Source organism: Thunnus maccoyii, chromosome 8 (genome assembly GCF_910596095.1).
Source record: "Thunnus maccoyii chromosome 8, fThuMac1.1, whole genome shotgun sequence".
In the NCBI taxonomy this organism is placed as follows: Eukaryota; Metazoa; Chordata; class Actinopteri; order Scombriformes; family Scombridae; genus Thunnus; species Thunnus maccoyii.
This window is the reverse complement of record NC_056540.1, coordinates 19,127,440-19,150,891: the sequence shown is the minus strand read 5'-3', so window position 1 is coordinate 19,150,891 and position 23,452 is coordinate 19,127,440. Positions and strand designations below refer to the sequence as shown.

At 42.2% G+C, this 23,452-nt stretch overlaps 3 protein-coding genes and 1 long non-coding RNA gene across 6 annotated transcripts; 1 reads left to right on the top strand and 3 right to left on the bottom strand.

The window, feature by feature from the left end:
- Window positions 1–985: 985 nt before the first annotated feature.
- map1lc3cl (microtubule-associated protein 1 light chain 3 gamma, like) lies at window positions 986–3,130 on the bottom strand. Its single transcript, XM_042419248.1, has 4 exons — window positions 2,970–3,130; window positions 2,796–2,851; window positions 2,557–2,663; window positions 986–1,880 (listed from the first exon to the last, which is right to left on the bottom strand). Exons 1-4 carry the CDS (start codon window positions 3,025–3,027, stop codon window positions 1,691–1,693), a joined length of 411 nt encoding a protein of 136 aa, XP_042275182.1. The 5' UTR covers window positions 3,028–3,130; the 3' UTR covers window positions 986–1,690.
- Window positions 3,131–5,945: 2,815 nt separating this feature from the next.
- LOC121901727 lies at window positions 5,946–6,999 on the bottom strand. The gene is made up of 2 exons (XR_006097389.1): window positions 6,912–6,999; window positions 5,946–6,662 (listed from the first exon to the last, which is right to left on the bottom strand). It is a non-coding gene; the product is annotated as an uncharacterized LOC121901727 (long non-coding RNA).
- Window positions 6,656–19,470, top strand: si:ch211-168f7.5 (mucin-5AC). Its single transcript, XM_042418633.1, has 4 exons — window positions 6,656–7,272; window positions 13,687–13,906; window positions 15,080–15,322; window positions 15,556–19,470. The coding sequence occupies exons 1-4, from the start codon at window positions 7,012–7,014 to the stop codon at window positions 18,102–18,104; spliced, it is 3,273 nt and encodes a 1,090-aa protein (XP_042274567.1). The 5' UTR covers window positions 6,656–7,011; the 3' UTR covers window positions 18,105–19,470.
- Window positions 19,277–23,163, bottom strand: ttc9c (tetratricopeptide repeat domain 9C). 3 transcript variants are annotated; one of them, XM_042418641.1, is made up of 5 exons: window positions 23,061–23,163; window positions 20,772–21,129; window positions 20,269–20,451; window positions 20,008–20,053; window positions 19,700–19,822 (listed from the first exon to the last, which is right to left on the bottom strand). In XM_042418641.1, the coding sequence occupies exons 2-5, from the start codon at window positions 21,106–21,108 to the stop codon at window positions 19,789–19,791; spliced, it is 600 nt and encodes a 199-aa protein (XP_042274575.1). In that variant the 5' UTR covers window positions 21,109–21,129; window positions 23,061–23,163; the 3' UTR covers window positions 19,700–19,788. The 3 variants fall into 3 exon arrangements, with proteins under 3 accessions (XP_042274573.1, XP_042274574.1, XP_042274575.1); XM_042418639.1 differs by lacking the exon at window positions 20,008–20,053 and having other exon boundaries at window positions 19,277–19,822; window positions 23,061–23,161; XM_042418640.1 differs by lacking the exons at window positions 20,008–20,053; window positions 23,061–23,163 and adding an exon at window positions 22,520–22,633 and having other exon boundaries at window positions 19,277–19,822.
- Between the last annotated feature and the right edge of the window lie 289 nt (window positions 23,164–23,452).

Genomic DNA, 23,452 nt, shown 5'->3' with positions numbered 1-23,452 from the left:
AGCACGTCACTGTCTTCCTCCTGTCTCTCTGTCCCTCTTCCTTCCTCTTTTCTAATGTTTACAGAGCGCAGGCGGCTTCTCCTTGTTTTTCTGCTTCTTTGATTGATTGATTGATGGATGGATTATCAGATCCAAAAGATAACATGTTAAAGTGGAAACACTTATTTCCAACATGGTCCTAAGATGATAAAAGACATGACAAAGCACAAAACATTCAGCATAAAAACTGAACAATACAATCCTGAAATCCAAAAACACATCAACATAATTTAAGAAATAAAAAATAACTCCCACATCAAAAAAAAACAAGGTCAGCTAAAGTAACAATGTCATTGTTACCCTGTTCCATAAAAAAGTCCTAACCTGACCTCTATAAGCGCCTCACACGTCAAACCTTGTTTTTCATCTGTACCCCCCCCCAACCCCCCCTTCAACCCCCTACTCTCCCTCTCTCAGTGTTTTGTCTCCTCCATGTCTAAAAATAATTATTCCAGCCCTCTGACACACTGACCCCTGCAGATAGTTGACTGGGTCGGGCTTATATAACGCAGTCATGTGTAGGGAGTGCCGCTTCTCAGAGGCAGGTGAGGAATGGGACGCCTGTATGTGTGTGTGTGTGTACAAGTACACAAGGAAATCACCCATGGCTCCAACTGCTGTTAATAAAGTGGATCCTAATCCACCCAAAAGCCCTTAAATGTTATGAAACAATATCTACTTATAACAATTTTGATGTTTTAACTCAATATGAGGCATCAAACTGTTCAAATCTTCTACCTCAGCAGTTGACATTTGAGAGAAATAAATCAAATAAAGCAAAAACATAAAACTTGTATTAAAAATCATGTAAATTGGCACAAAAGTAACATGATCAGCCATCCTTGTAACTTAATAATTCAGTATATTGTTGCCTATAAAAACATGAAAATATGAGACAAAGTCAATCAGTTAAAAGGACAAGAATTTATTTTTTTGCATACTGACATCTGGTTACAGAAAACACATCAGAGCCGCATACACCTTACATCCAGGTTTTCACCGAGTACCTCAATAATCCCCTGTGGTGATGAGTCCGGAGCACAATTTCACATTTTTGAGGGAAGACAAGGATGAAGAGGCAATCAAAGACAGCAGAGGAGGAGGAAGGGGGAGATAAGTGCTACGAAGAGTCTGATTACCAGAAAGACGTTGAACCTGTTTTTGTAAGATGAAGGTGGTGGTTCAAGGTCGTGAACAATGTGAACACTGTTTTTCTGCACTGAAGCACAGCGTTTCTGAGGAAGGGCAAATATTTTTTGACTTGTGAGGAGATAAAACAGGCAAAAGCAGTTACCTGAATTTTAAAAAAACTCCAAAACATGTATTGGCTTGTACATAAATCAATACTTTTTCTTTTCATATCTCCTAACAGAGTAAAAAAAAATGAATCAGTCCTAAACAAAGACTTCATCAAGTGACTCTTTGCCCACCACAGTCTGTTGTGATTGAAGATTGAAGATTGAAGTGTTTAAGCCATAAAAAGGAGGGATGGAATGACCTGCATTGTTTAAAAGTCCAAAGAGGTTCATGAGGTAGGCTGATTGGACGTTTGACGCTAAAAAACTGGACAACAACAGACGGCTCAGTTCAGTTTTGGCGATCATCTGTTCCAGTGTTGGTTGTGTTTCAGTTCGTTTTATCTGCTTCAGGCTCAGCAGGGTGGCCTGGCTGCTGGTTGAGGCGCCCCAAACATCTCCTGTGAGGCGTAGGTGATGTAGAGGAAACCGTCAAGGTCTCTGTAGCGGGAATAGACCTCCCCCATGCTGGAGGACATACAGGACATGCTCTTCTCTGCCACCAGGAGAAACAAAGCCTGTGTCGAGTCCAGGTCGATCTTATTTCTACGAAGAAAGGAAAGACAGAGTGAGCAGGGGCGGACTTTAACATTAGACAAGGGAGGCAACTGCCTGGGGCCCCAACTAGAAGGGCCCCAAACAACTATAGATTTATTATGATGTTTAGATATGAAAAATGTTGAATTATGTTACTATTCTAACTCATTGCTCCCCAAAATAACTTACAAAAGGCCCCCAAAGCACTTAAAAACTTCACTTCAGATATTACTCACAAAATATAACAAATAAAATATGATACATGATTATTGATTAAACTATCCAGCATTATATAAGAATTAAAAGCTCCACCCTGAACAGACATTATGTAAATTTAAGTACATTGTGCTAATAATAACCTCTCTTTCACTCTTCACTGTTAAGTAGAACTTTAACTGCAGGACTTTGACAGCATTTTAACTGTGTGGTTTTAATAGTTTTGAGTACTTCTTCTACCACTGCCAAAACCAACAATCCCAATTAGAGGAAGGGTGAAACTAAAGCAAGACAGCGTTTGCCTGGGGGCCCCAAATCACCCCTGAGAGTGAGGCAGGAGCGGAAATAATAGGATAGAAGAAGAAAAAAGTGAAGCAAGTCTGATAGCCTCGAGGAGAAACAACTGTTGAGGAAGGAGCTCTCGAAGGGTTTGAGAAATGAGTCATTCATCATCATCCTCATTATTTACCTGAGCAGGCAGAGGAACTGACCCAAGGTGAGCTCGAAGGGAACCAGGAACTTTGTCTTGTCCAGCAGGGGGAGGGTCTTCTCACGGATGTAGCGTTCGACAATCACCTGAACACAAAAACAAATCTGCAATCAGCTGGTGGTATGAAACATCTTTAAAGAGATAGATAGATAGATAGATAGATAGATAGATAGATAGATAGATAGATAGATAGATAGATAGATAGATAGATCACTCACCGGCAACTTGTTGGGGAATTTGGACCGAATGCTGCACACTTCATCTTTTCTTGTTTCTAGAGAGATGGAAGACACATTTTCAGATGTTTTAATTGGCTTTTGAAACCAGCATCTTCATATTTTAAGGTTAATATTTTGACAAAAGTAGATGCAGCAACTGTAAATGTGACTTACCGAGGCATTTCCTCTGCTTGAAGGGCATCATCTCCATGGATTTCTCAAAAGGAGCCATGTTTGTTGCTTATCTGGGTCGGCTTGCAGAGACCTGAGGTGATGGAGGCGGTGGCAGCGGTGGTGGTCTTGCCCGGGCTGACACTGACGTCCCCTCGGGTGGAAGTTTGCAAACCCCAATGAGCTGCTGTGACCGCTGATGCTTTATAGGAACTGGAGCAGGGAGGAGTCGAAATGTGACACCAGCAAACAAAGACACACTCCTGGTCCCGGTGGGCAGCGTGTGGATCCATCTGTGTGTGTGTGTGTGTGTGTGTGTGTGTGTGTATGTGTGTGTGCGCTCTTGCCCTCCTCTCTGGTTCAAACCACATTCACACATACTGGTTATCTCACAGAGTATTCTCACATCCACTTGTGATATTGGTGCTGCTGTCACGTACACAAGCACACAACGGAGCACAGGCATGAAAAAAAAAGAGGTGTAATGAGGGCAGGACGCCATGTGAAGAGCATAAACAACACATGACATTCATGATTCTCACACTAACAAACCTGGTACCATCTTCATCATGAGATCTGAAAGCTCTGAATTCTACCAACTGTTAACTCCTGACCTTTGACCTCACTGTCTGATCCATCTCCATGCCGGCCACATTACAGCGGAACATCACGTCCACTTTGTTACTCTGTTGTTATATCACTGATGACTCATGATGATCATGATCAGTAATGACACCGACTGGATTGTGTGTCGTGTCAGAACTTATGTAACTGTTGCTCTCAGCTCGACATAAAAACAGAAAATAAAAACCAGAAATCAGGAAAACATCTAGTTTTGTTTGTCTGGGATGGTCAGGTTGTTTCTTTCCTTTTCTTGTTTATTGTGCAAGTTAATTCCACAAAGAGACGTCATCTTCAGCACAGCATACATTTCCCTGTTTTCCATGCAGTGATTGATCTGTCTACTCTCATTTATTCATCCACTATTAACGTATTTCCAATATATTTTTTTCTATTTGCGTGACGTCCAGAAATAAAAAGATTTTGTGGCACTGAGCCAAGTAAGTATTGATTTGGTGTCAAATCACCAAATGTAAAATTCAAACGGGACTAAATTTGAGGTTCAAGTGAGGTTTGAAGTTCATTTCTGAACCTCAAGGTCCATTTATTATCTGTTCTGAAGCTTTTGATCGTATCATATGATCTTCCTCAGCAGATGTAGTTTGCTCAGCTGTCTTTCTAGATTTTCAAATTTCCTTTTTTTTCTCAGCACTTTATAGACTCAGTGTCAGAGAGGAACTGAGCAAACTCCATCTGCTGATGAAGATCATGTGACATAGTCAAAAGCTCCAGGAAGGCCTGCAAATAACATGGACCTTGAGGTGAGATTGTTTTATCAATTGGATTAAATTTGGTTGAAAAGTTGATGTATTTTTTTGTCTCTCTGACATAAAACTTTTATTTCAACAGCATTTAAATGATTATATTTCAGTGTGAAGCATTTTAACAACATGTACGACAGATTTTGCTGCTTTATTATTTCTTGTGTAAGCAAATAATAGAGTAAGGGCTCTAGAGTTGGTGTTTCTTTTCCTGCGTGCTCTATGTGCTCAGTTGCCAGTTTATTACCTACACCTAAAGCTAAAACTATTGCAGTCCAATACAACATCCCACAACAAATTATACATTGAGGAAGGTTATAATGTTGAGTTTCTGTTGAAAATGTTTTGGAGATTATTCAACTTTTAGGTCATTTTGGAAGCAGTAGTTTGTTGAACTATATTTCTCATTTGCCAGTAAACTGGAAACTGGGTTTATTTATAGTTTGACTCATATTTGGACCACTTCCTGCTCTTTAAAGAGGGCCTACAGTGAGGTCAAAGTCTGGGACCCATCAGCCTGAGGAGACATGTAGCCAGAGGGAGAAGATCACCCTCTGCTGGTTGAAAGGTGACATCAGCGCGCTGCACCTGTCCGATAGATGCAGATATGCATTTCAGTGCAGGATGTGCATTTCCACTCACTGCTTCACCAGGAGTGAGACTAGTTGAGAAAACTTGACTGATCTTCTCTGTTTTCAAATGGACGACTTTTTTAGGGCATTTATGCTTTTATTTAGGTCAGCAATTAGTTTCAACCACAGACCAGTTTTTTCATCAGAGGGCTGTTAACCCTAAATGCTTTATATGTTTCAATTCATTTAAGAATATAATTGCTTTATAACAGTATTTAGGATTGTGTCTGAGGGTCATTTTCCCATCAGTAAGTGAAGGCTAACAGCTTATTTTAATACTCATTTGGCTAAAAATGACTCATACGTGGTTGTACAGTATGTTCTGTGTTGCACTTCCAGAAACAGACGTACTTTATTGGATGTCAACACACAGTAAACAGTAGCCTGCTTCATTTATAGTTGACTGAAAGTCTGTTGTAGTTGTTGTTGTTGCCTTTGAAAAAAATGGCATCAACACACCGTTTCTGTTCAACTGCCAGCTATTTGTCTTTGTGAAGAACAAATCTGTTCTGATTGAAAAGTTGTGAAACTGAAACAGTGTCAGAATTCATACATTAAAAATTAACTTCTAGTAGGTTTATTAGACTTAATTTCAGCACCATGTACTGTTCAAATAGCATGACACAAGAATGTTTTCAATGCCTCTTCTCATGTGACGGCAGTATTAGATGTAACAGGGTTATATTATATTATATTATATTATATTATATTATATTATATTATATTATATTATATTATATACAGTATATTATTAACATGAGCCTTGTGTTCATTTTACAGTAGATTTGTGAAAAATATCTATAAAGGTTTTAATATAAACAATGATATAAAGTTGAAACTTCAGCTTTAATCGGGAGGGAAAATAGTACTTGTAAAAAGTAAAAAGTATTTGCTGGATTCGGGCCAAATGACTACCATGAGAGCAGAGAGAAAGAGGAAATGAGGGAGATAGCATGAAACAAAGGTCAGAATCAGAATACTTTATTGATCCCTGAGGGAGAATTGGGTCACATTACAGTTGCTCATGTTCATGTGAGAAATATGCACAGGGAAATTATAAGGAAAATGAGAAATATGTAAAAATATGTGCATTATACTACAATATATAACAGTGTAAAGGTCCCTGGCCGGCTTTGTGGTTAGCTTTTTAACCCCTAAGCTGAAGAGGCACTCAAGAACCGATACTTTTCTTTTTTTTTTTTAAACTTGTGATGTTGGACGAGGCTTTTAGGGCCCCTGAGGGTCTGGGGGCCCTGCACAATAGCCTGCCTTGCTTTCTTAGTAATCCAGCCTTGTTCAGAAGGATACTTTTCCAAACATAGCCTATTTCACATCAAATTCTGCAGCACCTTCATACCTAATGATACAAAGAGTGATACAATCTGATGAGGTCACTAACAGACTCACCACCACAGACACACTATCCCTATGGGAACACTTGAGGAATGTGACTATTTGTCCTCAGGCACACTGTACACTCAAGTTGGACACTCCGGGGATTTTTCCATGCGTCCATTCGAAAAACTTCCCCGACCAATCCCTGTGCAGCTCTGGTGCAAGTGGCTCCTCCTCGCTGCTGCCTGCTCCCACATGTTATCACCCTCCGTCTGTCTGTTGCATTGTCTCATTGGGGACGCAGCGCACGGAGCCCAACACCATGGCAACTCCAGCGGACCGGGAAGCTTTATAAGTGACATAAATAAAAGACAATGTCAACAGGAAATCAAGCCTGGATTAATATGAGACGTGGCCCGCTGATGTTGCTCCAGGCTGCCAGTGGATTCATTAATTCTAGTGTTGTTCCAGTCAGCGGGGCTGCCTGAAGCTAAAGGCTGCATGGCACGTTAGAGATGGTTATATTTTGCACAGTATTGCGTTAATTCAAGCGGCTACTATGTTGCTATCGCTGGTCTGGACGCGCGTTGCGCTACCTGGTGCTGGACCTTAGCGCGTTCATTGCACTCATTGCACGGTAACTGAGCGGTGGTCAGCGGTGCGCCCCCGGTTCCGCCTGCCGGCACCCCGACGAGGATGGCCGGCCGCCGCGGCTGTGTGAACTCGCTGTGGTCGGGCACCGAGCGGGTCCGCATCGGAGAGCGCCTCAAAGCGACGCTAGCCGGGGTGCTGGAGCTTGAGCTGCTCAGGTGCAAACACCTGGGGATGGTGGACGCCGCTCTGGAGGACCGAGCCGCCGACGCGGAGGAGCAGCCGCGGGCGGAGGACGCGAGCGGAACCCCGGAGAGCGCCGCCGCGGACGCCGAGCAGAGCTCTGCGACATCCCGCAGGCAACAGGTCAGTCAGTGCGTCTGTCAGCTCGTAGCCCGGATCTCTACATGACGAGATTATTAAATATGGATGCGGGGATGATGGTGATCTGCCAACAAGCCGGTCCCTCTGCGGCTCAGTAGACAGATTTTATCTCTGCCTGGCGGCGCATGGCTGTGCCGAGAGATGAATACCCAATTGATTGAGATGGTGCCAGAGAGCAGCCAAGCATGCAGCGAGATCATTATATACAGCAGCAGTGTGACCGTCACATGGAGCAAATGTCATTGAGGTCAGGCTACAGGACCAGGACTGACTGGCTGGCTCTGTGCCCCAGCTCAAGGTTATAAAGGAGGTTGTGGTGGGATACAAGCGCTAAAATCAGGTGCAGGTATTAATAGCCTACACGAGCCAGCAACCAGACACTGCTGCTGCGTTTTTTTGGCTCTGGCCAGTAAGCTCATCAGCTGTAAAGGTCACTGCACACAGTTTGCATTCAAATCACTCAGTCTGATCACAATATGTTTCATCTTTGTCATCCTGTCCCTGAGTTTTGATCTTTTATTGGGAAATCCTGAATGATCCAGTGCAGTGTGGCTCACTCTTACTGGTCAGGATGTGTGATTTCAGGCTGACACCCAAACATATAAAGAAAATCCATCTCCCAACCTGGTCCTGAAATTGATACAGAGGTGTTTTTGTGTTCACGGTGTGGAGAATGTGGTTTGACATGTAATACAGGAGGACAGGATGTGAACAGGTCCCATCCTGAGGCCTCTGGATACTGAGGCTGTAGGTGGTGTATAGTCCATTATGTGTGAGCATGAACTAGATCTGAACCTGTGAAGTCACCAAAATGTGAAATCTTTTGTTTCTACATTGAAATTTAGAGGATAAAATTTGTCTGTGAGAGCAGCCGGCATGGTTTTCTGGTTTTCTGGATATTCAGGATTATTGATAAAACTGGAATTGTTATTGGCAAGAAAATACATGTTTCAAGAGCCAAACAGTCAATTCATCAATAGACAATGGATAGAAATATAATCAACGACTATTTTGATAATTGATTCATCTTTGAAGTCATTTTTTAAAAGTGAAATAACGTTTTCTAGCTTTTCTTGATCTGATTTTATTATTCTGTGAGAATATCTTTTGGTTTTGGAGTGTTGGTTGGACAAAACATACAATTTGAAGATGATTTGAAACTGTGATGGACATTTTTTCCCAACTATTTTCTGACATTGAACAATGATTGATCAGGAAAATACTCAACAGATTAATAGATAAAGAAATAGACATTAGTTGCTACCTTTTTTCTCAGTTTTTTCCAATTATATGGCACCAATTTTAACAATAACAGCACATTTCAACTACATAGACATACTATACGATCTTTCTAGTGGAGCAATTTCTCTTTGATAATCATATTTATTATTAAATAATTAGTGATGTGCAGAAATATCTTGTCTTCTATGGAGATAAACTTCAAGGGGATTCTCTGCATTGCAAAGAGAGCGTGTTTGTTATTCTCTACTAAATCACTCTGACATGAACTATCTCTGGATAATTTCCGGATTTGATTTGTAACCAGTAACATGACAGGTTTATGTTGTGTTCAAGGTCCTCTGGTGCTGGGATTTTTTTTACCAGTTCAGATATGTAATAAGCCACCATTAGATACATTAATAGCATTTTATTGCTATTCAGAGAGAGCAACAGATACTTCATCGCTCTCACTTTCCACAAACTGTTATTACACTGTGAATATGTGTGTCTGATACTGATGAGCAGTATTAGTCAGCAGCCCGCAGCACATTAATACATATTCAGTCCAAATCAGGCCACAGCTGGGGTCACCTTTGCAGAACGGTGTGTTTATTAGACGAAATAATGTGAAATAATATCCCTCATAGGCAGAACTAGAGGGACGAAAATAACTTGATGTAATAAAATCAGTGCAGGGGCAGAAATTGCAGTCCGATCCGAGCAAGGGCATCTCCATGGAAGTGCAGCTCATACTGCGCTGCCTTCCTCGCCACCCACCCACCCACCGACATCTCTGTTGCTCCCCCCGTGGTGCTGAGACATCCTGTGGAGAGGGCAGGCAGCATTGCTCATTCTCACCTCTGAAGGGAGCTGCCAGTGTTGCAGAGCAGCCTGGCACCCTGCCCTCTGCCCAGGCCGGCCTCCGCCAACACACACACACATACAAACACACACCAACCTTTGCATAAATGGAGACAAATTGTTGTTGCAAAAGTGACCACATGTAGTTTAAACAGTGCAGCAGCTGGAGGGACACCAGGTCAGAGCAGACGGAGCACCTGTTGTTTTATTTACTGCCACAAAGGTGAAATAGCTGCACTTATTGTACAGGTTTCATTCCTAAACACTTTATATATCAATTTTACCTGAAATTCATTATTCACTGCTTTAAAAAAAAACACAGGTTATTCTGTTTTCAAAAAAAAAAATCTGCTTTGTAAACCAAGGATTAGATGACTCATAACATAATGTGCTCTACTTTAACACCAGCTCTGCTGTGTTGTGGTTTTTTTCCATTTTGGAATTAAACTCTCGAAATGTGATTCACCTTTTCTCTCTCTAATAGCAGAGAAAGTTCTCACTGTGCAAATCCATATTTGGCAGGTCGGGATTATGGCTGCACATTGTCATCTGTGATGGACAAATGCAAATCTTAATCTTCTCAACCATGTGATGTGTTTCAGTGTTTGAGGGTTGGACAGGTTTTTTTTTAAAGTAATTACACTTGTGGCAAAAACAATGCTTGTGTAATATTATTTGTGGAATGAAAGCACATTTAATTAGCATAAATGTGTTATTTGTAGAAAATTTGACAGAAAATGAATCAGAAATGCCAACATTTTGTTGGTTTCAGCGTCTCAAATGTGATGATTTCATACTTTTCTTTGCTGTACTTTACAGTAAACTGAATATCGTTGGGTTTTGGACAAACAAAACATCTGAAGACGTAATTTTGACTCAGAAAATAGTGATTTTCCAGACATTTTATAGACCAAATGATTAATTGATAATGAAAATAACAGTTGGTTACAGCCCTACATTTGTATATGCAATCTGTTTTTATAAATAGAGCCAACTTTAATTTCCAAATTAAGTATTCTGCATTATATAAAGAAGAAAAAACTCAAGTTCTCAGTGTGTAACATTTTAATCTTTTTATACTTTTCAGCAGCTCTTCTTGCCTTCAACACAAGTGTCAAGGCCAAGTTGGTGAAAAACTGATCCTTCCCACTGTTGCCATTCAGTATTTAAAAATAAACTGAATGAAACACATAAGAGAATAAGGGGATGTGCTACAGATGTGCCCTTTTACTGAAGCCAGCCTGTCTTCAAATTAGGTTTAGTATTGGAAAGCATCATCTTACATGGAGAGCCATTAGGCTGACTTGTGGAGTGAGACAAGCTTTTGTCTCTGGTTCTTGCCTCAAGATCTTTCTGAGCTCACAGAAAAAAGAAAAAAAAAAAGTCTGTAACGTTGATACTTTCATGTGTTTGTGTGAAATCCACCTAAATGTTTCAGAAACGCTGGAGCTCATCACATCACTCGGCGGTGAAGATGAAGACAGCACAGCGTGGGCTGTTCTTTAAATTTCAATACCACATTAATAACACATGAACGATAAATACTGCGCTGTACTTCTCATCGAACACTAGCTCCATCCTACGCTGTTTGGCCTCAACATGGCAACCGCTGCAGTTTGTCTCACTGTAATGACATAATGCACTCATTAAGAGGAGGTGTGTTGCTTGTGCAGCTGCGATCACTGTAGCATTATTATCCAATCGACCCATACGTTTCCAACATATTGTTCCGGAGGGGCTGCGCTCCTCCCTCGCATGAAGGAATATCACATTACATAGCTCTGAGCGGACCCCCACCCACTTGTCTGTCAGCCCCCTATGATTTGATCATGCACTGGTCTCTGTGTAACACCATATCCTGTAATGTGTATTATGTTGTTGATGGATAATCTGGAGAGAGATGGACATTTTTGCAGATATTTACACATCCGAGGGACTTTATAAAGGGTTAATTCATATCTTTAAATAGACAGAGTTAGAAGTTAAGGGAAAAAAAACTCAAGTTGAAGCTCTTACAAGTGCAGAAAGATGGACATATGTGCTTTTATAGCAACAGGAGGTGAAGGCAATGAGTGGGCTTTGGCGGCACAACAGACAACCGAACATACATGTGAGGAAGAAAAAGTCACAACAAGACTGGATTGTGTGTGTTCAGGCTCAGGATGAGTTAAATATTTCGCCAGGCCTGTTGTGCTGTTGTGGTTCTGTGTGTGGGAGGAGAAGCAAGAGAGAGAGAGAGAGAGAGAGAGAGAGAGAGTTAGAGAGCGAGCAGCTGTAGCTATGGTGAGTAGGGGGCGGCTGGCACGAAGGATATTATAGAAGTGGGGGGGGTAGGGGTGTAGGGGGGTGATTATTTGTCAAGGGGAGTGTGGGGGAGGTAGGGGTCCTTCAAGATGCCCTTCTATCTCACCCGGCAACCACTCGCCCTCCCCACCTCACCGCCTTCACTCAGTCAGAGACCGAGAAATAAGAGAGTGAGTCACTGTCTCTTTTTTTGTCCCTCTTGCTTGTTTTTGGTCACCCACTCAGCCACGACTCACTTTAGACTCACAAGGGGAAAAAAAAAAAGGGACAGAAATGAGTCTTCTCTTCTTCTCACAAGAGCCGAGAGGAAGAGAGGATAAGATTAAGACAGGTCAAAGTCTGAAACTCTTTTCCTTCCTTCCCTCTTTCCTTCTCAGTCCACCCCCCCTTCCCTTCTGCCGCTCTGGCTGCTCTTTGTTACGTCATCTGTCTTCTCTCATTATCTTCTGAAGCCCCCCCCCCCCTCCTCTCTCTCCTGTCACCCCAGCAGTGAGTCACCACCTGTATTGTTTCCTCAGTAACAAGAGGATTGATCAGTGCCACTCACAGGCTCTCTGTTGTCTGGGCTCAATCGGCCTAATGCAGGGGGCTCTTGGCTGCGGTCTGAGAGGGTGGGTGGGGGGGATTTAGAGGATAATTGAAGGGTGGGGGGGTAGTGGGGGGTGGTGGGGGTTACTCTACCAAGCCCTTACTAATCTAGGAAATTGAGGCACTCTGCTAACTTGGCGGGGTGATTGTTATTCTTGGTATTATGTGGGGCCCTCATTCCTGACCATTACGGTAACATCGGTGACATCATCGGGGTGTGCGTCTGGTAAATGACGTCATAGACACAAAACCCTACATGTGTTTTTTCCACATGGATATAACTTGGTCTTTTAAGGAGTGTGATTGTTACACATCACAGCAGTATTTCACTTTCATTAGAAACGCTCTTGTATCAGGCCTCTACAGATATTTGAGTGGTACATTAACCTAGTAAAGTTAGTTTCAAGTAAAATTCCTGCATTTAAACTTTTACTTCAGTAAAATTAAATAAATATATATTGTTCAGTGATTATTGTGGTGAGTAACTATAGCTGTCAAATAAATGTAGTGAATTAAAAAGTACAACATTTCCTCCTGCATTATAGTGGAGTATAATTATGAGGTAGTATAAAATGGAAACAAAATCCTCAAACTAAGTACAACATAAAGTACAGTGGTTGTGTAAAAGTAGCTACTCTCAACACTCAGTTAAGGCCGAGGAATAAGTCAGGATCATTATGTTTTATCTGACAGTGTTTTTCTTTATATTGATGGTACGATTATATAAAAAGCTACAGTTTTAAATTATGTTTCTGAGCAAACTGTAATTAAAAGTTGACAAAATTACTCAGCAACTTTTTTTGCTTTACACATTTGAAGACTTTTTTTCTGATGTAATAATAAGCACTATTCATCAATTTGAGCATTTTAAATATGATTTTGCTTACATTTACCATGTATATCATATAGTATATTGATAATGGGAAAATAAATTATCCTGATATTGATTTGAACCATATCTTCCAGCTCGCTCGACTCAGTTTTTAACCTGAGCTGTGTACAAGGGGCCATATTTCTTGTGTCTACAGATGAATAGCCACTAAAGCACATTACAATCTGTCACTGAAGTGAAATATCACCTTAACAAACAAGCTGTGCATTGTGTACTACAATGAGTAATGTCTCACTGTTTGCCTTCTCTTATTACACCCATTTACAAAACAGGTATTGTCTGAGATTTTGGCAACTGTAATATTGTGTTAAAGCTTAAATTATGTGTTTTCTGGTCCTAAAGGCTGTAAAATAAATGCTGCAAATGTCTTTACATAAACTATACTTCTTTCACAAAAATGATTAATATAAAAATATTGTAATCTAGGAGTAGTAATCACATTATCACTGTTGAGATATTTCTTTCAAAAACATTGTTGATTTTGCCCGTGTTGCTCAGCCCTAACCTGTCTCATGTTTTGTTTTTTTCAGGCTCCCTCTCCCTCAGATATAATGGTATCGCCTTGTCAGAGCAGCCCAGAGGACTCTGGCAGTAATTCTGGGGATGGGACAGTTCACTCCTCATCTGGTAGGGGGAGTAACTCACGCTGGTCTACTCTTTCCTGGGATGCCCCGTCTGACCTGCTGTCTCCCCCAACACCAGACCCCAGCGGTGCAGTCCACCTGGATAGTGACTCCAGACCTAGTTCAGGTAAAAAAGACACATCTACACTTCAAGATACACACTTGTGCTCAGCTGTGAATATTGAAGACAGTGTGTGATCCACAGCACTGACCTGTACAATGACCAACACAGTGTGAGAGCTCACCTTGTGTGAGAGAGGTCCAATTAAACATTAACCACCTCTTTTTTTTAAAACTTTGGTTTACTTGCACTGTGTCACTTGGCACTGACTCATTCAGTTTCAGTTTGCCAAAGTCTTATCCACTCTTGTTGTTACTGTGATCCCTGTGTCTCTACACCCAACTCAGACATTCCTCTGCTGTTACGCACTTACACATACACGCCTTACTTTACTTGGGTGTAGCGAAAATCTAGCACTTGATTCAGTTAAACCTTGAAACCAGGAAAGGCATTATTTAATTACATTCTTAGGTTTGAAGTTATTTTCACAGCTTAATGTGTCATTTGTCAGCTCTTATTTGGAGTGACTGTACTGTTTTGGCGCTGACTATCTCGATGTTACTTGTTAGTTAAATATTGGATCTAGTACTGTGACGCCTTTTTCCTGGAATTTATGTGTTGAGTTTCTGTCTTGTCTGTGTTTAGCGAGGGTTGTTATTACTGACCATTTTCCTTTATATATATCCAAACTAAACACTGCAGCTACTGGAAATATTTTGTGTGTGACTTTTCTCAGGAAAAACCAACAGTACCAGACAGAGACTATAAAACTGCAAATGTAAAACCTATACATAAAATCACCATTGTGTGACAGCACAAAGTAGCAACACTGATGACATCCGTGTTTATGAAAATGGTGGATTTTGTGTTTTTTCTCAATTTATAGTCAAATAAATATAAGTTGTGTCATATGGTAGCTTGACTACAGAGGCCTATGCAAGTAATCCACAAAAGACAAAAAAGAAAACCAACCAACAAAAAATGAGTACAGGTCTAAGAAAAACCAGAATCCCAATAATAGAGAATTAATAATACTAATGATGATAGTAACAATAGAATTAAAATAATGGCCAGTATATTACATAACCACCAGACAGGTCAGGACTCTAGGGAGCCCCTATTTTTATCACCCCTTTATCATCAGCCCCTCTAAGAATGATTGAGAAATTGTTGGTTGTTGTCACAAAATGTTACATATGTGTACATATGCAGAGTGAGTTTATTTCCTCTCTCATCAAGGTTTCTATTCAGTGAGCGGGAGCTCTCTGTCGGACTCTTGCTACTCTGTGTCCAGTGATGCCACTCAGGGAGGACCAGCGCCACTGGCCAGACCCCTGAAGCTGTGGGAGCAGGTTCCTCTGTCTGCTGACAACACTGACATCCTGTGGTCAGATGGTGTAGTGAAGCAGCAGCAGCCACAGCAGCCTGCAGTTTACAGCAGCCACAATGATGCTGAACAAACAGAAGGGATACCAGTCTCAGGTGAGCAAATAATGCAAATAATGGATCCATCAGTCATGTAAATCCATACATGGAAATATGAAATTTTCAGCCAAAGGTGGTTCAGAAAGTTCAACTGAAGATGGTTCCCAGCACTGTTGTGGCTACAAAATGCCAGTATTATGTCTGGAAAGAGGTGGGGATATAAATATTTAGGGAACAATCATCTAAAATAAATGTTTGGTCTAAAATTCTTCTTCCCTTGTCTCTTACAGTCTCAAGTGACCTTGAAGCGACTGGTTTGAGCTTTCTGTCTGACCTCTGCTCAGGCCTCGGTGACTCCTTGATTTCTTCCCTCCTCCCGCTTCTCGATCCAGCCTCTTCTTCCTCCACCTCCTCTGTCTATCCGAGACCCCAGCTGGATTCTCGCTACTGTACAGACCTGGTGTCCCGTCGGACAAAAGAGGTATACCCCTACCCTAGCCCACTGCATGCCGTCGCCCTCCAAAGCCCCCTCTTCACCTCCCAGAGCCAGGAGCAATCAGCCTCTCCGAGTCCTGAAGGAACCCAACCAGATGAACCACCAGAATCCACTGCTGATTTAAGTCTGCCTCTCCAGCCTCAGCAGCCCACATCCCAGGCCTCTTTCACCCAGCTGGAGCAGTACATCTCTAGGCTAGCTCGCCAATATCATAGTCGGGTAACTTCTTCCACCTCTGATCTCACTTCAGCTGCTACACCTTGTTCAGTCACAAACCGAGGTTTCTGTACCCCCGGCAAAAGTCACGGTTCCACTCAGTCCCTGTCTGCCTTCGAGAACCGCAGTACACCCTCCACCCTGCCAGGGGGCAGCATCACACCCTGCAAATCACTTCTGGGAAATTCTGCTAGAGTCAGCCTTAGCACTACTGGGAAAAAGGCCACCAGGAACTCAATCAACCTGGGTAACCTTCCCTCTGCAACTGGAGAGGATTTGAACATAAATCTGCATCTCAACCTCAATTTGAACCTTGCTCCTGGTTTAAATTCTAACCAGGGACTGGGAGACAATCCCAAACATGGCAGTTGTGGAGCTTTGCGGAGTGACTTTGCTGCAGCTTCCACTTCTTCTGCTACATCACTCTCCTCTACACCCACCCCAGCACTTAGAGCTCGACCTCGCATTTCCACCTGTCCCTCAAGCCTGAGCCACCGCAGTTCCCTGGAGGTCACTTCGGGGTCTGGAAACAGTTCTGGATTTGGGTCAACCGCCTTCTGTCGATCATTAGACTGGAGCAGCGGTGCTCCCCCTGAGTCTGGTACATCAGCGTTTGGCACGAATTCTGGATCAGCTCCTGGGTCTCAGCGCAGCAGCTTGATCCAAGAGTCCAGCTCCAGTCCCAAGCTAAGCGAAGACTCCCCCATGGTGGGAGAGATCTCCCGCCTCTCTGGCCTGTCAAGGGCTGTTGTAGTTGGGCTGATGGAACAAGGTGTGGAGCTGGATATCGACTGCTTCCAAGCAGACACAGCAGGTGAGGTGAGGGGTCATGGTAAAAGTCACCTGACAGCCCAGACAGATCAGTCACATGACTACACTAGACTGAATGAACTGAGCCCTCAGAGACCAATACAGCTGTCTCTCAGTGTCACCCACTCTCCCCAGTCTCAGTCCAGTCTCACTCCTCCTCTCTCCCACTCCAGCAGCCCAATTCACCCTTACCAGTCCATTCATATTCCCTCTGCCCACTACTCCTCACACTGCCACTACCAGCAGACCCCTTCCCCATCTGACCTTCCTTCCTCCACAGCGTCCTCCCCTGCCTCCCGCGCTACAGCGAGGGGCCGCTCCCCTCCACGGCCTCTCCAGCCTTCCCCTTTGGGTGCAACCCCTCTCTCTGTTTTCCGAAGGGATGCGCCCTTCCAGTGTTCCCTGCCTCGTGCCAATACCAGGACCTCTCCTTTGGAGCATGGCGGCATCCAGCCAAGGGGTGGATCACTTCGGCAGAGTGGAGGAGGAAGTGGGGGTAGCGGTGGGTGGAAGAGGGTGGAGGGGGAGGGGCTCTACAGGGGGAAGCATGCCTCCCACAAGTTGATCAGGGCGGCAACAGTGAACAGCTATACTAAGAGAGAGGACTACAGCTCTGTTTGGGGTGAAGAGGAGGAGAGGGAGCGAACAGCAGCCCAAACACCCAGAAAGACCTCTAACAAACTCTGGAGGGGCTTTGAGGGTCGCCTCTGGAGCAAAGAGTCAGAGAGCGAAAGGGAGGAGATGGATAGAGCGGAGTATGGCTATGGAAGGAGAAGGAACAGCGGTGGAAGCTGGAGAAGGGAACACCGGAGGGTGAAGTCGGGGTCCAGTAGTAATGACAAGAGGCCAAAAGTAGAAAGCTCTCCCATCTTCTCAAAGAAGAGGGGGAAAGAGGAGGTGGAGAGACGCAGCTCCAGCCTCAGGCTATCCAGGAGGGCTCTTTTCAGGAGTGAGTCCCAAGGCTTGCTGGTTCCTCGTAACCACAGCGAGGAGCCCAGAAAACAGGCACACTGGGTCTCCTCTGTAGATGTGGGGCATGGTAGCATGGGTATCAACAAAGACGAAGGGGTCAGACTGCTGAGAGCAAAGGAGGGGGACAAACGTCTGTCCTCCACAGCCAGTCTGTTTAACCTCTCCCGTTCTCAGAGCCTGGAGGGCAGCTGCCACTCCCTCTCCCCGCTCTCCTCCCCTTCCTTTTCTCCATCACCTCCTCCAAGGATGCCCCTCCAGCGCTCTCGATCGCTGCGGGACTTGGGGAGGAGAGTGTTTGGCTCCATGAGGTCCCTGAGTCTCAAGCGGAAACCATCAAAGAAGTGACATTTGTACAATAAATGAACATCACAGTGGATGCCACATCTATGTGTTACAAAACACCGGTAATGGCTGGTATTGTGTTTCATTGTAAAAGGAAGTTCCATCATTTTTAATTTTAAAATGTAAAAGACTTTTTGACTGGTTAGACCGATAAGACACTGGTTCTATAATACTGGCTAAAATACCAGTTCCTTCATCCACCACCAGTAAGATGGAAGTTCCTCTCAGGCACAAAAAGTCTGTAAAATCTATTCATTTTTTTTTCTTGGCCGTCTTCATTCATTCTAGTTGTTTTTGTAAATTTTTAATGACAGTGACATTTATCCACTTTTATAGCTGCCAACAAAGTACACAATGCCTGTCAGATTTCTTCAAAAAGGTCCTGCAGCACAATCAGAGTGCTTTGTAGCCAAATGATTGCACTGCATGTCCCGAAATCATTCCTCACTGACACCGCATTATTCTAAATAGTGCAACCTACAGTAGCAAGCAGACCACTGTAGGGTACAGGATGGCTCATATTGAAATGTCAGTGAAAAAAAACAAACAAAGGAGACAACTTTATTTGGGGTGAAGAATTCCTTTGAGGAGCTGCAAACCTTGTATGAATTTCACTTATGTGAGTGTTGAAGAAATGTCGTTTCAAAGGCTTTGACACCTTGATAGGAACACAGCTCTGGTTAAAACAAAGGGAAATTACCTTTTGTTGGCTGAAAGGTTGCCCAATTCAAAGGCACTAAACATACCCATATTGGCTATAAGCGGCTTCCTTATAAACCTATTGGTTGAATCTTCCTGTAAACCATGAGTATGAATGTGTATGTGTACACTCCCCTTATGCATGCTGCTCTGTGACTTGTTCAGTGATTATAGCTATTGTGAGAATGTGATATTCCTCTTGGTTTATAGGCAATAATGCCTCTGAAGTACAATCATATTGGCCAGATAATGACCAAAACCAAGCAAATACTCTTTAACTTGATATTGTGCTCAGGATTTTGAAATAAATATTGAATGATTAAAATATTTGAGACAAAATGTGGCTTCTCATGGCTTATGATTAATAAAAGAAATGTTTAACTAAACTTGTAATGTGCCTGAAATAACTATAGTTCGTGGTGTGTACAACATTGACAATCACATGAGTTTGATAGAAACACGTCTGAGCTTGGACATTCATTATACAAAATATTTTACTTGAAAACTCACAAAATCAACACTGACCAGACAACTGCAATCATAAAGGCATTATCAGGACTTTGAGTAGCACATGAAGAGTCTCACGGTAGCCGTCAGAAGCATCTTTGTGAAATATCCAAACTCCAGCTCTCTTGAGCTAAAAAAAAAAAAAAAAAAGCTTTTCCTGTTGCTAGGAAACAAACTTTTCTGTCCTCTCCTTTCTATTTTCAGCAGCGTCCTTTTTACTTTCTCACCTCATAATCACCCAGAGAAGACACAGTAACATTAGGTCTGTGAACATTCTTCAATTGGTTGGGGACCAGCTGAGGCTGAACAAAGTCTCTCTTAGGCTGAGACTTCATTTTGGTGGGTTGTGCTGTTTGGCTAAACTCCCTCACCAGCTGTGTTGGTTTGGTTAATCCCTTCTCCAGACCTGCCCTTCAGGCTGGAAGAAAACATCTCACGGTACATGGCCTTCTCCTTTTGTAACTCCCGATTCAGCTTCTCCTCAGCCCTCTGCAGGTGCTTCCGGACGTTGGCATCTGTGACAGAAAAATGATGTTTTGTTTTGGAAAAAAATAAATTCCCTTATCCCACAGGTCTTCAAATATGCACGAGAAGGCAAGGAGAGAATCTGTTCAATTAAATTATGTGTGTATATGTTTTATGCAACAATTATTGGATTTTTTAAAAGGTGCAAAAATACTTTTTAAGCTTTACGTCTCACCTATTTGGTGTTGCAAAAATGAGGTGATTCATGCTTGCACTTTGTACTGAGACGAGAAAAATCAATATTCATGTATAAGAACCAGTAGGAACAAAGTACTCATTTGAAACAAATCACCATCAAAAATATAGTGATTAGTAAAAACACAAAGTGAGACTGCACTGAGAAACTGTCACGCCAGAAATACCTAAATGACTATTCTTCCTATAGACTGGCTTGAGCTTGCTGTGGATGATCCTTGTGTGCTCGCTTATCTCTTACCATTAGGCTGCTCCCTGCAGGCCTGGGTGAGGTACTGTTTGGCTGTCTGTGCATCTCCCAGCTCCAGTGTGGCCACTCCTGCCCTGTACAGTGCTTTGACATCACCTGGTCGCCACTGCAGAACCCGCAGGCTGTACTCCCGGACACGAGCATAATCAACACTCTGTCTCTGCAGCAAACAGGCTGAAAGAGATATGTACAGTATGTGTATATAAAATTCTGTACAAGCCCAGCAGCTGTTTGTTCTTTTCCCTCATAAGACAACCTGTAAAAAAACTCTCATAAAATGTTGTCACCTCTTTGAGGCATCACTGAACTGGAGAGTGATTTGTTAGAACTTATTATGCTGAGGATATGATATGAAACTAATACTCTGATATTCAGAGCGGTCTTCTGAGGAGCCTCTAGTTTTTAACAGAACCTGAGATATATTTTCTACTCCATTCGGATATTCTAGTATTCCTTTCACCTCTGTTCTTTAAATGGTTATATTTTTTATATACCAGCTAAGTTGTTGTAGCAGTCCACTTGTGTGTTTCTCAGTAACTCTTCCTGTTCAGATGTGAGAGCAGGCATCTCAGGTCCAAACCCTTTCACTGACGCCATCACATCAGAGTCCAGGCCTCGGAGGACCAACAGAGCACGGTGATAACGGCCGATGGCTGAACGGATGTTCTTCTCCCGATAGAAAGCGTTCCCTTCTGTTTTCATTTGGGCTGCTTCTTCTAGTGAAGCCCAAACTGGCTTCACGGAGGTCGCTCTAGACCTAGAAAAGCTTGGTTCTGCTGCCGCAGCTGCCCCCTGCACATCTGGACTCTCCTCTCCTCCTGCAGCCTCCATTTCTGCAGTGGAGCTAATTAGCTGCAGAAATGAGAAACTGCATGTAAATTAATGTGTTAAAAAGCCACTGGTGAGCAGTACATACATATACAGACACATTACAGCCACATTATAGCATTTCTACTCTACATTTAGTGCTGCATTGACCTGATAAACTGAATTGATATGGCACCAATACTTCAATTTAATGAAGAACTGGAGGAAAATACACACCTATTCTAGTGAGGTGTAGACAGGAAAGAAAAGACGGGAAAGCTGCACACTCTGATGTAATCATTCCTTTCAAGTTAAAAATGTTACACGACAAGAAGACAACCTTTTGAACTTGACAACTACTTTAATGGCAATGGCTATGTTCACACTCAACACTTTCTGCGCCTTCACAATTAAGCTCCCACTTTCTCCCAATACATGATAACATGTACACTCTCACACCGAAAGGTATTTGGCCAACTGAATATAATGTAGAATATAACTGCATGATAACATTATAAGCATACACATGTATGAAAGCTAGGTATTAGTATGTATTTAATACCTGGAACTTGGAAATAAAGATCAAAGTTTTGGCAGTGTGCCTGCATTACAAACTGAAGGCATAAAGCTTAAAAGGGTGGGAGGGAGGATCTAATGAAAGACTCAGCTATCAGTTTTTTGGAGGTTGACTCATATGAGAGACTAAAAGTTTGGATATTTCTGCCTCTGATGCATTTTGATCTTTTTATTCCTCAATTTGTGTCTTGTGAACTCCACAACTTTATGCAGGTATAATACTTATTTTCTCAATTAATCATTTAGTCTATAAAATGTCAAACACATGGGAAAAAAGACCACATTAAATGTCTTTTCATGGTCATTGTCATTTTAAAACTGCTAAACCTTCTGATGAAGTACAACTGTATTTTGCACAAGCCTAAAAATAATATTGGGCTGCAACTAAGGTATATTTTCATATTGATTAATCTGCCAGCTATTTTCTTAATTATTAATCATTATGTCTACAAAATGTCAGAACATTGTGAAAGATGGTCATTATCATTTCCCAGAGTTAAAGGAGACGTTTATACATCTTTTTTTGATTGATCAACAGTCGAAAACCCAAAGTTATTCCGTTTACTATCATGTATGACAAAGAAAAGCATTAAATCACCACATTAAAGAAGCTGCAACCAGAAAATATTTGACATTTAAAAAAAAAAAAAAAAAAAGACTAAAACGATTATCAAAATTGTTGCCAATTAATTCTCTGTCAGTCGACTAATACTTGCAGCCCTAATTTAAATGTCTTTACAAAAGAACTGAGGAAAAATGTATACTTATAGCTTAATGTTAATGGATGCCAATCAGTTCCACACAGTGGCTACACATATTTTAACTGGAGAAAGTCAACAGATCTGGTATCAACCATTACCCTGAGTTTACTGGAAGAGAGGTAGGGTCATTCAGGTCCAGTGAATATTGCCTACTTAGCAGTATTTCCATGTTGCTAAGTAACTAGTTAGTCTCAGTGTGAATGCACCTGCATTAGCCTGTTTCTTGTTAAAAATAATTACATTTGCTAGCTGTTGGTTTTGCTAATGTTGTTAATTTTTTTTAAATTATCAGCAACCATCTCCACCCCACCTCACGTGAAATAGTGTGTTTTCGTTTCACTACTGTTACTTTCCTCTTGCTAACGTGTATTTGTGGAACTTCAGTTGCTCCTCATAAAGAGTCAACGTCATCACTGAAAAACGTCATTCATTTGTAACATTTTTTAACTGACTCACTCCAACTAACGTTCAAACGTGAACGGTTAGTAGCTACAGTTAGCCGAGCTAGCAGAGTTACCAAGTTAACTTCAGCTCCTCACACACTAAGCTCACTCTCATTCTGTTAAGTTCAAAATGTTTGTACAGTTTAACTGTTTGGTGCGTTTCATGTAACAGTTAAATTGTTATGCATGGTCTCACCTTAAACGTCACTAGGAAGACAATCAACGGACAGCTACTTCTTACAGTTGACAACCATTCTGCTGCTGTTGTGTTCCGGCGCCTCCTTGTTTTCTGATATAAAATGGTCAAAACTTCGACGTGATGTCACATTACTGCCACGAGCAGGCCGAACCGGGAATTACAGGTACACACACACACACACACACACACACACACACACACACACACACACACACACACACACACACACACACACACACACACACGTCAGACCATGGTCACTTCTAGGGACATTACATAGACTTACATTAATTTCCTGGAGACTTACCCTAACCCTAACCTTAACCTAACCTTAACCACTGACCCAAAAATCAGCTTTTTCCCAATTGAGGACATGACGTTGTCCAGTT